The 16,167-nt window shown below is 42.4% G+C and overlaps 2 protein-coding genes across 4 annotated transcripts; both read right to left on the bottom strand.

Annotated features, from left to right (window-relative positions):
* Positions 1-352: 352 nt before the first annotated feature.
* On the bottom strand, positions 353-5,596 carry LOC124002074 (pinin-like). The gene is made up of 9 exons (XM_046309330.1): positions 5,438-5,596; positions 4,719-4,790; positions 4,553-4,630; positions 3,388-3,463; positions 3,208-3,302; positions 3,030-3,105; positions 2,678-2,833; positions 2,361-2,499; positions 353-2,232 (listed from the first exon to the last, which is right to left on the bottom strand). The coding sequence occupies exons 1-9, from the start codon at positions 5,548-5,550 to the stop codon at positions 953-955; spliced, it is 2,085 nt and encodes a 694-aa protein (XP_046165286.1). The 5' UTR covers positions 5,551-5,596; the 3' UTR covers positions 353-952.
* Positions 5,597-6,412: 816 nt separating this feature from the next.
* LOC124001854 (gem-associated protein 2-like) lies at positions 6,413-8,954 on the bottom strand. 3 transcript variants are annotated; one of them, XM_046308979.1, is made up of 10 exons: positions 8,650-8,954; positions 8,466-8,550; positions 8,026-8,115; positions 7,881-7,940; positions 7,684-7,797; positions 7,532-7,576; positions 7,338-7,406; positions 7,141-7,251; positions 6,932-6,990; positions 6,413-6,848 (listed from the first exon to the last, which is right to left on the bottom strand). In XM_046308979.1, the coding sequence occupies exons 1-10, from the start codon at positions 8,775-8,777 to the stop codon at positions 6,809-6,811; spliced, it is 801 nt and encodes a 266-aa protein (XP_046164935.1). In that variant the 5' UTR covers positions 8,778-8,954; the 3' UTR covers positions 6,413-6,808. The 3 variants fall into 3 exon arrangements, with proteins under 3 accessions (XP_046164935.1, XP_046164936.1, XP_046164937.1); XM_046308980.1 differs by having other exon boundaries at positions 8,659-8,954; XM_046308981.1 differs by lacking the exon at positions 7,532-7,576.
* Between the last annotated feature and the right edge of the window lie 7,213 nt (positions 8,955-16,167).

Below are 16,167 nucleotides of genomic sequence, written 5' to 3'. Positions count from 1 at the left end.
ACACATTGCTCTTTGCCTGCACCATGTTCAAATAGGACTACCTTCCATCAAGTCACTTGGCAGAAAGCGGTATGAAGGCTGGAACTATGGCAATGAATGACATTACAGATTGGAGGATGGTGTTCCAGACGTTCATATATCACTGTAAAAAATAAAGTCCTAGTCGGTCAGAGGGTCTATCCATGAATTCTATGAAACATGTTTCATCAGTTATTCATCTAAAAACATCCTAAAGCGACACTCCGAAATACATGGAGTCAGGAGTTCAGCATCCTAATTTGCATGTGGCATTTAATGAAACAGACTGTACAAAAATATCTTGGAGCATTGACACGGAACCATTTCAGACAAGTCAAGTAATCATGTTTTTTTTATTCAATATGCTTAGGTTTCATTTGGACAAAAAAAATATTAACATCACTTTCCAAAACAAGTGTCTTCAACAATGCATAGCTAGACATTGTACATGGTCAGACTGGCTTTATATGGATCAAAAAGCTGTAAGTTACAAGTGTTCAACATTATACAACTGAAAATGCACAATTACCACCAACACTGGATTCAGAGAATACACCCAGTATGCAACCCACCCTATTCTCATTGCTCCTATGCTTTTGAACAAGTAAAGACATTTATGGGAGAGAAAATGTAAACTTGATGCATCAATTACAGTAAAAGCAGACAATAGAAAAGTCTAATAAAATAAAAATTGAGGTAAAAGAAGTCCAGAAACCAGAGCAGCAAAGATAATGTCAAAACTGACTGGTGACTAGAGAAAAAGCGTGATGATTAAAAACCCACATTATTCGAAGAAAATACACTGAGGCAGTTTTAGCGTCCCTCTTCTGGTGAATTGCATTTAAGGAAATCCACAACCTTTCAGTTACGAAAATGTATTTATCAAAAGTAGAAACAAAACTAAGCATGACATGACAGCAGAACTCACTCAACTTTAACGCCTCTTTTCCTTCCTATCTGACTTGCGATCCCTGTCGCCGCGAGAGGACCTCTTCCCTGACCGGCTGCCTTCAGAGGTGGTCCTCTTCCTGTCAGACTTGGAGCCCTTATCTTTGGAACCTTTGGATTCACGACCACTGCCCTTGGATGACTTGTGGCTCCTCTCAACTACTGCCTTCTTTCTCTCCCTGTCCCTCTCAGATGGCCTCCTCCTACGTTTCTTGTCCTTCCTCCCTCGGCTGCGGCTCCTGCTAGAGGAGCTGGAGGAGCTGCCACTGGAGGAGCTGCTCCTGCTGGAGGAGCCACTAGAGGAGGAGCCAGAGCTCCCACTGGACGAGGAGCCGGAGGAGCTGCTAGATGAGCTACTGCTGCTTCTACCACCACCACCTCCCTTTTTGTCCTTTGACTTCTTACGTCCCCTGCTGGCTTCCTTGCTCGGGGGCGCCAGCTCCTTGGGAGCCGCAGCATCATCCTGGGCCTGGGCAGGCTGGGCATTAATGGTCTGCTTTATGGCACCTTGATCAGCCTCTTGGCTCTGCTCGGTTGTGAGCGGCTCTGGATCCGTTCCAGTCTCCAGTAGGGGGATCTGAACCTCAGGAGCCATAGATGTTACATCAGAGACTTCCACACGAGGGTTGCACTCTGAGAGCAGGGGTGTGGCCACTTCTGTACGTGGCTCTTCATCTTCATTTGGTTGCATATCAATGCTCTTCTCCTGGCCGTCTGACACAGCTGTGAGGTCCTGACCGTGAAGGGGCTCCTTTTCTGCCTTAACCGGTTGCTGCTCTTCTACTCCTTTCTCATTACCTACCTCCACTGGACTATCCTCAATCTTCTGATCCCCATCCCTGGCCTGCCCTTCAGCCTCCCTCACTAGTGCAGTACCCTCCATCTGCTCCCCCACATCTCTAAACTCCACTATTCTAGTGTCTTGACTGTCTTCCTCAGCCTCCTCCATCTCATCTGCTTTAGTCCCCCCCTTCTTAGACTCCTGCTCCCCGACTTTCTCTACTGGCTTTTTCTTTCTGTCCTCCTTACGTTTTATACCCTCACCCCCCTCTTCCTCCTCTATTGTTGCCTCATCTTCCTCCTCCATCTCCACATCAAACCTGTTACCTGTCACTTTGACTACCTGACCCGTGGGCTTACCCTCCTCTCGATCTTCTTTCTTCAGGTCCTTACCCAGAGCGGTGTCCCTCTGAGACTGGCGCCGAGGCCGAGCCTCCATCTTATTCAGATGTTCAGCAAATGCCTCGCGTCTCTCCTCAAACATAACTGAAAACAGGGATTTTTTTATTTATTTTTTATATTCAGTGACACCACAATCCACACCAAGGATAGGAAGTGTATTATGGCTACTTGTTGGAGGGCAGAATAATTTGGCTAATTGCACAATTGCTTACCATTCATTTTTTTCTGAGACTCATCTAAGAGCTTCTGAGTGGCTGAGCACATCCTCCCAGGCAGAAAGAAGATGGGTGGCTTTGTCTTTGTGCGGATGTACTTGACAATTTTTGTGTTGTGCACATTCCACTCCTCTTGCTAGAATACAAAAAAGTTCATGAGCATTCAACCGTCCCATTTACATATGGGGAAAACTGTCACACACACAAAGGTTTCATTTCACCTTAGTGCAATGTTATTACAGATTAAAACATTTTATTTTTTGGCACCAGCACAACCAATGAGGTTGAATATTGCTTTCAAGAAAAGTCTTTACCAACTGAGCAAGCTCCACTTTCTGTTCCAACAGTCTCAGCTCTGTCTGCTTGGCACGCCTCTCCTCAAAGAGCTCTCGTCTTTCGCCCTCTACTTTTTTGCGCTCTTGTTCAGCTTGAACTTCCAATTTTTGTTCAATCTCAATGCGTTTCTTTTGCTGAGAAGAGATAGATCAAAAATATATATAAATTCACACATACCATTTCCCCATTAAGCAAATATTCCAAACTATATCCTAACAGCCAGAATAATTTTCACCAAGCTAGCTCGAAGGCTAATTCTGTAAGGTGACTCATGCATTTACTGTATTAGAGTACTAGTTCACCAGTGTTAAGAGTAAACAATATTCCTACCCTATCCGTTGCCACATTAGATTCCTGCTTGAATTTCTGTAATGTTCCCATCAACAGGCCAAACATGCGTCGATTCCTATAGGGAAAAAGGACAACAAAGAATAACGTTTACATGATTTCTTGGAGATACACAAACTAAAGACCATTATGTCCCTAAGCATGTACAATGACATGTTACCTTTGTTTTCCCCTCTCATCCATGGTCTGATCCTGGATCAGGTCTCGACGTGTACGCTCCTTGGAGGTAGCTACTACTGATGACTGCAACACTGGCTGTGTTTGGACAAAGGCAAGTGGAGAGTTGGATTTTAAAACATCAAGGTAAAAGAGTCAGACAGTGTGTATAATGATGGTCTACCTTTTTGACATCGTCATCATCTTCAGCGTCGCTGTCATGGCGTGAATCTCTCCTCCCTCTCTGGTCACCGGCCAGCCTATACAACAAAGACATGAGCAACACAAGTGTGTGATTAACAGGCCACATCAAATAAAAACCCATTTGAATGCCACCAGGTGTAGGGCAATACCTTTTTAGGAGTGCCCACCGCCAATTAATTGACACCATATGGAAGTGACTGCAATAATCATGCAACAAGGAATGACAGCCTACTAAGTGAAAGTTGGGCTCTTGCAGAAGATAAGTCTCTCTCTGGCTATCTGCCTTGTCAATATCCTCAGTGTCTGTTAGTTTCACTTGTCTGTGCATCCATCCTATGTATGGTAACTATCAGATCTGCACTGGTTTTAGAATATTTTTGTTAACTACTCAACCAGGCATTCGAAAATGAGGGAAGCAAAAATGACTTAATCTCTTTAGAGGACATGTATGAGATCTGTCAATTTTATTTTGCTGGATTAATCCCTAAAACATCCTAACACACTGCGAGCCAGTACCAGTTGATCAATTGTTGCAACCGAGAGAGCAAGCTCAAGACAGAGTGGACAGGCAGAGTAAGGAGATTATGCAATTGAAAGACAACTTGAACCAACCTCCCTGCATACCCAGTGTGATTTATAGAGGATATTTACATGTTCTGACAACGCAATGTTTTAAATTTGTCTAATTTATAAAACAAAATTTAAAAACATTTTCCCACACGCTGCAGATGGCTGTATCGATCCACTAATACAGCAGTAGTAAAGGCCCAGCGCACTAACATTACATTTGTCAAAGAAAAATCCCTGCGCTGCAGACTGCTATATCAGTCAGTTATTATTAATAATAACAATAACAACTACTTTTTAAATGTAACCTTTATTTAAATAGGCAAGTCAGTAATAAGAACAAATTCTTATTAAGAATGACTGCCTATAAATGCCAAAACCGGACCATGCTGGGTCAATTGTGCGCCGCTCTATGGGACTCCCTACAGCCTGGATTCCTAATACAAGAAGGCCTATTGTTTTTATATACATTTTTATTATGATTTTTTCAGGGGGTGTTGTAACACCCCTACTTCCCATGACTATGGACTCATCTCCACTACATCTGGAAATGGGCTAGATCTACAGATTACTCTTACCTCAGGAGGGCCCCTTCAATATCCCTCTGTTTCACTGGGGGTCCTCCTGGTCCACCGCTGATGTCGGAGAGTCCACGCCTGCAGACAAATACAAAATAAAGCTCAATGAATTACAAACACCACACATACTGTTGGAGATAAAGCCTAAATATGAAATATGTTTTACCTCAACAAGTTGATTCCTCGCCCCCTACCTCCTCCAACACCTGGGATGGTTGGCCGTCTAACTTGGCCGGGTCTGTAAGGAAAAGCAGAGAAATTACATACCGTTACATTTAACATAGATGACCAGAGCTAGCTATAACTATCATTGTTTTTAGAAAAACGTAGCCAACGTTACATAGGGGGCAGGGTTGGAGGTATAGAATAAAAAAGATAAATAAATCAATGTGGCATAGCTAACTACTGTTACTTCAAGTAACGTTAGTTACTCTGACTAGTCCAATTTGTAAGTCGCTCTGGATAAGAGCGTCTGCTAAATGACTTAAATATAAATGTAGTCTGGAAGTCTGAATCGAAACGAGCCAGCCAAAGGACACTAGCGAGCAACAACCGAATAGCTAGCCAACTTGCTAACTTTACCAGTTGAACAATATATGGACATAACGTTAGCTAAGTAAAAAACAGTAACGTTAGTTACCGAACTATAGTAATTGCATAAGTATTTGTAATTGCAGCTAGCTAGCCAAGTAGCACACGGCCGATTCCATTCGACAGCACAGGCACGCAACCAAGCGGCTAGCTGGTTATGCACGAGAATGGGAGATGCCATTTTTGTCATGGGATTGGCATTTGTTGCTAGCTATTCAGCATAGTTAGCTAGAGGACGAACGAATGCTGAAAGGGTTACTACAATTGAAGTTTTAAAATGCCCTTTTGTCATACCTCAATTCATTAGGATCCCGACCAGTTAATTTACGAATATTATCGTCTACATTTTTCAAACTCTCTTTCGCTTTCTCAAGCTGGGCTTGCAAAGATCCCACTGCCACCGCCATCTTAGCTACAGTAACTGCCTTTCCTCGCGGGCACGCCAGCTAAGTGTTGGTCGCTCGTCGCAAAGCATCACTGGGTGATAAGCGCGTTTCACTATCTTGATTGACAACTCAAAAGCCCAATCGGCAACTTCGTAATCTAAACGCACACGGACATAAATTGTAAGCTTTTCCCAGTCAACAATGTCCATTAGTTTGTTGATGAATGAATGATTTTGATAATGACAAATAATTTGGTTGTTTTGGTCCTAGAGATACACCACAGAACAGTGGAGCCTAAAATATCTGGTAACAGTCACTAAAACACTCATTCAGAATAACAGGATGTGCAATGTCTTTATGGCATAGTTTTCCTTGATGGTACAGAGCAGTGGTGGGCTTGTAGAGATGCAAGTGTAACCGATGTGAAATGGCTAGCTAGTTAGCGGTGGTGCCCGCTATTAGCGTTTTAATCGGTGATTTCACTCACTCTGAGACCTTGAAGTAGTGGTTGCCCTGCAAGGGCCCCGTTAGTGACTGTGGTTGATGTGTGCAGAGGGTCCCTGGTTCGAGCCCAGTTTGGGGCGAGGAGAGGGACGGAAGCTATACTGTTACATTGATGCTGTTGACCCGAATCACTGGTTGCTGTGGAAAAGGGGGTGAGTGTAACCGATGTGAAATGGCTAGCTAGTTAGCGGTGGTGCGTGCTAATAGCGTTTCAATCGGTGACATCACTCTCTTTGAGACCTTGAAGTAGTGGTTCCCCTTGCTTTGCTAGGTAACGATGCTTGGAGGGTGACTGTTGATGCGTGCAGAGGGTCCCTAGTTCAAGCCCAGATTGGGGCGAGGGAAGAAAGCTGTACTGTTACACAAGCCACAACAATTGTGAAAGCAAACATTTTATTTAACTCCAGCAATAGCAGAAAGTGAACACAAACTGTAATAGAAACAAATAAACTGTCTAATTGCACCAGGTAGCTTAGCAGTTAAGAGCATTGGACCAGTAACCAAAAGTCACTGGTTTGAATGCTGAGCAGACTAAGTTAAAAATATGCTTAAGTAAGGTACTTTACCCTAATTGCTTCTGTAAGTCACTCTGGATAAGAGTGTTTGCTAAATGCCAAATCTATTGGGTCAAATGTTCTCCATAAGACTCAATAGTTGCTTTATCTAAAGGCTTCAAATTGCCACAGATGCTACATCGGAGCATGGTGATGGGTTCATAGAGCTTCAGCTCATGGGGTGATGAGTTCCAGCCTGATCGTGGATTTCATCAACCCGTTTAGTCCTCCTTATCGGCCAAGTCGTTTTGATCAAAGTACCTATGTAAGAAAAAAAATGTAAACATGAGCAATCAAATGACACTGTTTCCTGGCTATGAGTTTGTGAAGTCAAATAAACTTACCTAGCAACAAGGCAGATCATCAAGTTGAGAGGAGACAACCTTTCATCTTCTTGGTGTTCCTGTAAATATACTCTGTTCATCATTATCAAATATTATCATGCAAACATTTGAGCATCTAACATTAATGTAGTTACATTTTAATTCTCCATAAGGAAGTTGGTTTGCAACCTTTCATCTCAACATTAATACAAGACACTATATCACCCTACCAGATTGGTCCGCACTTCAGAACTCCGTCTGGCCAGCTGTCTTATTAGAGAATGTGCTTCAGGGAGGAGAGGTTTCTCAAGGCAAGCCAGCAGTGCATACTGCCATCTTCCCTAGAGAAGTTGAGCACATATTAGCCACGAAAGCATTAAAAGAGGCACAAACTCTGTATTGATAATATTAAAGAAACTGAACTCACTAACTGTGGGACAAACTCTCTCTCTTCAAACCAGTTTATCAAGTACTCCAAAACTGCAGAGACTGTGGCCTAGAAGGGAATAATAATTTAGAGAGTGTCAAACACAAGTATTGCCATTTAGGTAATGAAAGAAAGCATCAATTGATGAGAAATTAGTGTAGTAAGTATCATGCCAATGCTGCGAAAACATTCACCTGATTTAACCTGCTCACTATGCTAAGGAAAGGTGGAAAACCAACCTGGTGAAACAGGTGGGTAAATGTCAAACATGATTCATGTCCATTTTTACACAGAAATCCTGCAAGATGCATCACTTAAATAGTTCCTGTGGTCTATATACAGTTACCTTCACATAATCAAGGCCTGGATCTTCAGTAACATGGTCAGTTGGAGGAGAGTTCAGATAAACATTTTCACCCAGGCAGAACTTTTTCCATTGTTCCTCTGCATCCTGTTTTGGCTAGATACAGAACACGTACTGTAAGGTTGCTGTATTTTACAATTCACTTTTCCAACAACAACAAAAATCATCCTCATACTTACCATTAACACATTGTCATCTAAAGCTTGACCACTCCAGTGTAGTCTGTGCTTACTGATACTCTGCAAGTAGTAAAACATTATCAGAATAAGTCACTTCAAAACAAAGCGACAAACAACTCTAATGGGTAGTCAAATCTATGGTTACCCGTCTTATTTCTGAGAAGTTGGTGACTTGCTCTCGCTGCCATTTTAAACTTGGTGAAAATCCTTGTGGAGCAGCTTGGCAACCCATGAGCTACCAAATAGAAGATTTGACAGGAAATTATACAGACAGACTCTCTCGCTCTCTCTCCCCTTCATACATGTTTTATTTACTTATTTTATTAGGCAAGTCAGATAAGAACAAATTCTTATTTACAATGATGTCCTACACCGGCCAACCCTGAACGATGCTGGGCCAATTGTGCACCTCCCTATGGGACACAGCCTGGATTCGAATCAGGGTGTCTGTAGTGACGGCTCTAGCACTGAGATGCAGTGCCTTAGACCGCAGTGCCCCTCGGGAGCCCAAAACATATCTGCGTTGGCTGGGAAAAATCAAGACCGTAGGCTACATTTAATTTGTGACAGTGTGGTGAAACTTACCGACACATTCACTGTCTGTTTCTTTTTCAATTTCTTTGGATCAATCTTAGCCACCACAACATCTGGACAGAGAGACGCCTCTAATCTGAAAATGAGAAAGGCAGTGTTGTTTTTACTTACGTGAATGCGTGTTTCCTGATCATAAGCGTGAAAAAATATCAAAAGACAGAGCTGAAGGACTTACTGAACCTGCCTCAAATATTCCTGGGGATTTCTTGGAGGCTCGTTAAGATTGACGTCTTCCCCCGTTTCAATGCCGCATGTTTCCACAGGCAGAAGCCTTGGCATTAGTTCCTCCGCGTCAGATTTCATGATGATGCTGCAAACCTTATGGTCAGTGTCAGACTGATACAATGTTAAATTAACCAATGACCGTTGCACTTACTATTGTACTTCTTAAAATACCACTTTATAAAGGTTGTTATGTTGGATAACGACACAAGTCTCACATCAAAACAAACGTTGTCGCCATCTTGTTCGACTATCGAATCAATCATGACGCATATAGAACGCGCCCGTTGTCATGGAGATTTAAAGAAGATGCTGCACGTGTGGTCCTTCTGTAGCTCAGTTGGTAGAGCATGGCGCTTGTAACGCCAGGGTAGTGGGTTCGATCCCCGGGACCACCCATACGTAGAATGTATGCACACATGACTGTAAGTCGCTTTGGATAAAAGCGTCTGCTAAATGGCATATATTACGTGTATTTTGCATTCTAAGTTCCACAGGTCAAAGTCGAAAATAGAATGTTCCACATATTTTTTTCTAACAAAATCTACTACGCCATAATGACTATACGAATAGTTTAAATCACTTGAAGGGAGATAGTTATAAAATCATTGGTTGTTTGTGTTTCTTAATGATCAGCTCCTTAATACAATTAAATTGGTATCTTGTTACAAATTAATCATTACCCCTCAGTTACATTGTATCTTGAATCCCTCATTTAGCTATTGAAACGTCTATACTTGTTGAGATGTTACATCAACAGCTTGAAGGCACTGTCAATTTGACACTATGGAATTCAATGCAACCTGACTGTTCATCTCAAGGACTGCTTTAGTCAGGTTTTACATTACTGGACTTTCCAACATCAATATGGCTATTTCAACGATATACCTTTGGACATTTACTATTTGCATTTTTCCAACTCTAACTTGGGGATTATGAAAGTAAGTGCAGCCGTGGCCAAAAGTTTTGAGAATGACACAAATATAAATTTTCACAAAGTTTGCTGCTTCAGTGTCTTAGATATTTTTGTCAGATGTTACTATGGAATACTGAAGTATAATTTCAAGCATTTCATAAGTGTCAAAGGCTTTTATTGACAATTACATGACGTTGATGCAAAGAGTCAATATTTGCAGTGTTGACCCTTCTTTTTCAAGACCTCTGCAATCCACCTCGGCATGCTGTTAATTGACTTCTGGGCCACAACCTGACTAATGGCAGCCCATTCTTGCATAATAAATGCAGTGGAGTTTGTCAGAATTTGTGGGTTTCTGTTTGTCCACCTGCCTCTTGACCACAAGATCTCAATGGGATTAAGGTCTGGGGAGTTTCCTGGCCTTGGACACAAAATATCGATGTTTTGTTCCTCGAGTGACTTAGCTATCACTTTTACCTTATGGCAAGGTGCTCCATCATTCAGGAAAAGGCATTGTTCGTCACCAAACTGTTCCTGGATGATTGGGAGACGTTGCTCTCGGAAGATGTGTTGGTACCAATCTTTATTCATGTCTATTTTCTTAGGCAAAATTGTGAGTGAGCCCACTCCCTTGGCTGAGAAGCAACCCCACACATGAATGGTCTCAGGATGCTTTACTGTTGGCAGGACAAAGGACTGATTGTAGCGCTCACCTTGTCTTCTCCGGACAAGCTGTTTTCTGGATGCCCCAAACAATCGGAAAGGGGATTCATCAGAGAAAATGACTTTACCCCAGTCCTCAGCAGTCCAATCTCTGTACCTTTTGCAGAATATCAGTCTGTCCCTGATGTTTTTCCTGGAGAGAAGTGGCTTCTTTGCTGCCCTCCTTGACACCAGGCCATCCTCCAAAAGTCTTTGCCTCACTGTGCATGCAGATGCACTCACACCTCCCTGCTGCCGTTCATGAGCAAGCTCTGTACTGGTGGTTCCCCGATCCCGCAGCTGAATCAACTTTAGGAGACGGTCCTGGCGCTTGCTAGACTTTCTTGGACGCTCTGAAGCCTTCTTCACAACAATTGAACCGCTCTCCTTGAAGTACTTGATAATCCGATAAATGGTTGATTTAGGTGCAATCTTACTGGCAGCAATATCCTTGCCTGTTTAGCCCTTTTTGTGTAAAGCAGTGATGACGGCACGTGTTTCCTTGCAGGTAACCATGGTTGACAAAGGAATAACAATGATTCCAAGCACCACTTTCCTTTTGAATCTTCCAGTCTGTTATTCAAACTCAATCAGCATGACAGAGTGATCTTCAGCCTTGTCCTCGTCAACACTCACACCTGTGTTAACGAGAGAATCACTGACATGATGTCAGCTGGTCCTTTTGTGGCAGGGCTGAAATGCAGTGGAAATATTTCGGGGGGATTCAGTTCATTTGCATGGCAAAGACGGACTTTGCAATTAATTGCAATTCATCTGATCACTCTTCATAACATTCTGGAGTATATGCAAATTGCCATCATACAAACGGAGGCAGCAGACTTTGTGAAAATGTATATTTGTGTCATTCTCAAAAACTTTTGGCCACGACTGTACACAACAAGAGAAGAAAGAAATATGTATCTCATATAACAAATACATGTTTTATATCCCTTCCTGTAAAGTAAAAATTCCTATGATTTTTTATTTATTTATTTTTATTTAACCTTTATTTAACCAGGTAGGCAAGTTGAGAACAAGTTCTTATTTGCAACTGCGACCTGGCCAAGATAAAGCATAGCAATTCGACACATACAACAACACAGAGTTACACATGGAATAAACAAAACAGTCACTAATACAGTAGAACAAAAGAAAATAAAAAGTCAATATACAGTGAGTGCAAATGAGGTAAGATAAGGGAGATAAGGCAAGAAATAGGCCATGGTGGTGAAATAATTACAATATAGCAATTAAACACTGGAATGGTAGATGTGCAGAAGATGAAAGGGCAAGTAGAGATACTTGGGTGCAAAGGAGCAAGATAAATAAATAAATACACTATAGGGATGACGTAGGTAGATAGATGGGCTGTTTATAGATGGGCTATGTACAGTTGCAGTGATCTGTGAGCTGCTCTGACAGCTGGCGCTTAATAAAGGTAGTGAGGGAGATATGAGTCTCCAGCTTCATTTTTTCAGTTCGTTCCAGTCATTGGCAACAGAGAACTGGAAGGAAAGACGAACAAAGGAGGAATTTGCTTTGGGGGTGACCAGTGAGATATACCTGCTGGAGCACGTGCTACGAGTGGGTGCTGCTATGGTGACCAGTGAGCTGAGATAATGCGGGGCTTTACCTAGCAGAGACTTGTAGATAACCCGTAGCCCCTGGGTTTTGCGACGAGTTTGAAGCGAGGGCCAACCAACGAGAGAGTACAGGTCGCAATGTTGGGTAGTGTATGAGGCTTTGGTGACAAAACGGATGGCACTGTGATAGACTGCATCCAGTTTGTTGAGTAGTGTTGGAGGCTATTTTATAGATGACATCACCGAAGTCGAGGATCGGTAGGATGGTCAGTTTTACGAGTGTATGTTTGGCAGCATGAGTGAAGGATGCTTTGTTGAGATATAGGAAGCCGATTCTATATTTAATTTTGGATTTGAGATGCTTAATGTGAGTCTGTAAGGAGAGTTTACAGTCTAACCAGACACCTAGGTATTTGTAGTTGTCCACGTATTCTAAGTCAGAACCATCCAGAGTAGTGATGCTGGACGGGCGTGCAGGTGCGGGCAGTGATCGGTTGAATAGCATGTATTTAGTTTTATTTGCATTTAAGAGCAGTTGGAGGCCACGGAAGGAGAGTTGTATGGCATTGAAGCTCGTCTGGAGGTTAGTTAACACAGTGTCCAAAGAGGGGCCAGAAGTATACAGAATGGTGTTGTCTGTCGTCTGATGACCTTATTTGACTTTTCATAGGCTTTCTGAGTCGGGTCAGGGTCACTAGAGCATTGGGAAGAGGACTGTAGATTCCTTAACTTCTAAATAGGGGGATGTGATATTTTTTTACCACAAACTCAGTGGTAAAGGAGATGATCTATGTACAGGAAGTGTAAGCGTTTTTCATTACAACCCATATTTTTACAGAAAAGTACCACAATACAACTAAAATTACGATCAATTACATTTTGTTGAATGTGAAATATGCAATAATGTTTGTGCGCTAAACTGTATTTCAGATTGATAGACGTTATTGATATTTTCTAAAATATGCTGTGAAAATTTAGGAAATGTATGCAAATCACAGAGAAAGAAGTAGCCACACAGGTAATCTTTGCAGTGCTCTATGCATTTCCGTTTTGGGCCTGTATATGTGTACTGAAAGTATGTAAATTAAAGGGTGAATAATCGGTGCTTTAAACCTTTCTATTAAAGACATTCTGTTAAAGCTCTTCTTCTGTTCCTTCCAGAAACATGACTTCTTCTGCATTGATGAGTATGGCACATTAATTGATAATGATTCCAGTGAGTGGGACAATGAAGTCTATATCGGTTCAGAATTTCAAGAGATCACCACCAATAATGCTCCAGAATCTAAAACTTCCAAAGATGTCTTTGTGTCCAAACATTCGTCACAGGGCAGTGATGAAACAAGAACAAAAATGCCAATCAGGTCAGAATGGAAGACTTTTCCATGGATACCAAACCTGCACCTAGCGAACAAGGTGGGTCTCAGTGGATTGACTCTACAGTAACTGGATTGCTTGGTTTAGGTGGGGAAAGCCCTGATGATCCCAAAGATGACAACCCAGAACAGTCTTTCAAGAGAAGGAAACATGCTTTGGACATTGATGGGAACCAATTGGAGGAAGAGACAAAGCAGACCGAAATGTCCATCTGGTTTGGAGATGGACTGACTAGTGCCTTCGGTTTTGATGAAAAAGCTCCAGAGGAAAGGAAGTGGAAGAGCAACCCCCAACTTCTAACTCCTGGTTGAATATTGGCAATGGAGATGTCTTATATTTTGTCAGTCTTATCAGGATAAAGTTGAAGAGAGAGTACCAGCAGCAGGCAGAGAGGAAAACATTGATCCAGATGAAATGATATAACAGACCCACAGGACCTTGACTTAAGTCAGTCTCATCATGATGCTACAGTGGAGCAAATAAAATAAACAGAGCACCACAGAGATGATGACACTGGTAAGGAGACAGAGAGAACAGACACACACCCCTCAAAACCTGTTGGGGATTATGACGACGGTCAAAAAGACCGTCAGGAAGAAATGGTGGTGAATTTAGAAAAGAGGAAGATGCAGGGTGGTATGGCAGAATCTATAACAATATTGCAGGCCTTTATGGGGAACAGGATAATGAAGAGGAGGAGGATATAGTTATAGACAAGGATAAAGAGTATAAAGATATCAGCCTTCAGTCAGAAGTCTCAGTCTGTGTTCTCATCCATGTTTGACACTCTGGCATCACTGTTTCAGGCAGATACCGATTATAAAAATGCTCAAATTGATGAGGTAACAGATATAAAACCGCAGATGCCAATAGAGAGATCTCCGCTACTCCTCAGATGGCTATCCCAAAATGATGGTAATGACAGCAATGAGGCTCCACATCCCCCTCCATTAAATATACAGTGGGGAGAACAAGTATTTGATACACTGCCGATTCTGCAGGTTTTCCTACTTACAAAGCATGTAGAGGTCTGTAATTTTTATCATAGGTACGTACACTTCAACTGTGAGAGACGGAATCTAAAACAAAAATCCAGAAAATCACATTGTATGATTTTTAAGTAATTAATTAGCATTTTATTGCATGACATAAGTATTTGATCACCTACCAACCAGTAAGAATTCCGGCTCTCACAGACCGGTTAGTTTTTCTTTAAGAAGACTTCCTGTTCTCCACTCATTACCTGTATTAACTGCACCTGTTTGAACTCGTTACCTGTATAAAAGACACCTGTCCACACACTCAATCAAACAGACTCCAACCTCTCCACAATGGCCAAGACCAGAGAGCTGTGTAAGGACATAAGGGATAAAATGGTAGACCTGCACAAGGCTGGGATGGGCTACAGGACAATAGGCAAGCAGCTTGGTGAGAAGGCAACAACTGTTGGTGCAATTATTAGAAAATGGAAGAAGTTCAAGATGACGGTCAATCACCCTCGGTCTGGGGCTCCATGCAAGATCTCACCTCTTGAGGCATCAATGATCATGAGGAAGGTGAGGGATCAGCCCAGAACTACACGGCAGGACCTGGTCAATGACCTGAAGAGAGCTGGGACCACAGTCTCAAAGAAGACCATTAGTAACACACTAGGCCGCCATGTATTAAAATCCTGCAGCACACGCAAGGTCCCCCTGCTCAAGCCAGCGCATGTCCAGGCCCGTCTGAAGTTTGCCAATGGCCATCTGGATGATCCAGAGGAGGAATGGGAGAAGGTCATGTGGTCTGATGAGACAAAAATTGAGCTTTTTGGTCTAAACTCCACTCGCTGTGTTTGGAGGAGGAAGAAGGATGAGTACAACCCCAAGAACACCATCCCAACCGTGAAGCTTGGAGGTGGAAACATCATTCTCCGGGGATGCTTTTCTGCAAAGGGGACAGGACGACTGCACCGTATTGCGGGGAGGATGGATGGGGCCATGTATCACGAGATCTTGGCCAACAACCTCCTTCCCTCAGTAAGAGCATTGAAGATGGGTCGTGGCTGGGTCTTCCAGCATGACAACGACCAGAAACACACAGCCAGGGAAACTAAGGAGTGGCCCCGTTAATAGCATCTCAAGGTCCTGGAGTGGCCTAGCCAGACCTAGTCTCCAGACCTGAACCCAATAGAACATCTTTGGAGGGAGCTGAAAGTCCGTATTGCCAAGCGACAGCCCCGAAACCTGAAGGATGTGGAGAAGGTCTGTATGGAGGAGTGGGCCAAAATCCCTGCTGCAGTGTGTGCAAACCTGGTCAAGAACTACAGGAAACGTATGATCTCTGTAATTGCAAACAAAGGTTTCTGTACCAAATATTAAGTTAAGCTTTTCTGACGTATCAAATACTTATGTCATGCAATAAAATGCTAATTAATTACTTAAAAATCATACAATGTGATTTTCTGGATTTTTGTTTTAGATTCTGTCTCTCACAGTTGAAGTGTACCTATGATAAAAATGACAGACCTCTACATGCTTTGTAAGTGGGAAAACCTGCAAAATCGGCAGTGCATCAAATACTTGTTCTCTCCACTATAGGTAAGGTTCAGAGTGCTAATGAAATACAGGAGGCATTCAAAACGCTCTTGACACTAGCAAGAATATTTCATTGTCCCACGACCCTCAATTAAAGAACACAACTGGCATACTGAATCTTGAAGTTGATACAGCTATCGCTGAGATCAGTGAAAATGATGAGCATAACTCTGCAGGTAGATTAGAGTTAGATGATGTCACCACAACCTTTCAGTTCTCGTGGAGCCAAACCAATTTGTGTTGGACAATGAGGATGTGCGAAAATCAACTGTGCTCCTCAATGGGCTTATGCATTCAAGTGATGAAGATGTCTCTAA

This window comes from Oncorhynchus gorbuscha, linkage group LG17, assembly GCF_021184085.1.
Source record: "Oncorhynchus gorbuscha isolate QuinsamMale2020 ecotype Even-year linkage group LG17, OgorEven_v1.0, whole genome shotgun sequence".
In the NCBI taxonomy this organism is placed as follows: domain Eukaryota; kingdom Metazoa; phylum Chordata; class Actinopteri; order Salmoniformes; family Salmonidae; genus Oncorhynchus; species Oncorhynchus gorbuscha.
The sequence above is the reverse complement of the archived record's forward strand: the minus strand, read 5'-3'. Positions and strand labels throughout refer to the sequence as shown.

Bases quoted from the DNA above. Each gene is read 5' to 3' on its own strand.
- LOC124002074 (XM_046309330.1), bottom strand. From the start codon at position 5,550: ATGGCGGTGGCAGTGGGATCTTTGCAAGCCCAGCTTGAGAAAGCGAAA. The intron at 3,464-4,552 runs GTAAGAGTAATC...TTTGTTGTATAG, and splicing joins ATTGAAGGGGCCCTCCTGAG to GCTGGCCGGTGACCAGAGAG. The intron at 2,500-2,677 runs GTAAAGACTTTT...TTTGTATTCTAG, and splicing joins AAGTGGAGCTTGCTCAGTTG to CAAGAGGAGTGGAATGTGCA.
- LOC124001854 (XM_046308979.1), bottom strand. From the start codon at position 8,777: ATGAAATCTGACGCGGAGGAACTAATGCCAAGGCTTCTGCCTGTGGAA. The intron at 7,941-8,025 runs GTAACCATAGAT...TACTACTTGCAG, and splicing joins ACTTCTCAGAAATAAGACGG to AGTATCAGTAAGCACAGACT. The intron at 7,407-7,531 runs GTGAATGTTTTC...ATTCCCTTCTAG, and splicing joins TAGTGAGCAGGTTAAATCAG to GCCACAGTCTCTGCAGTTTT.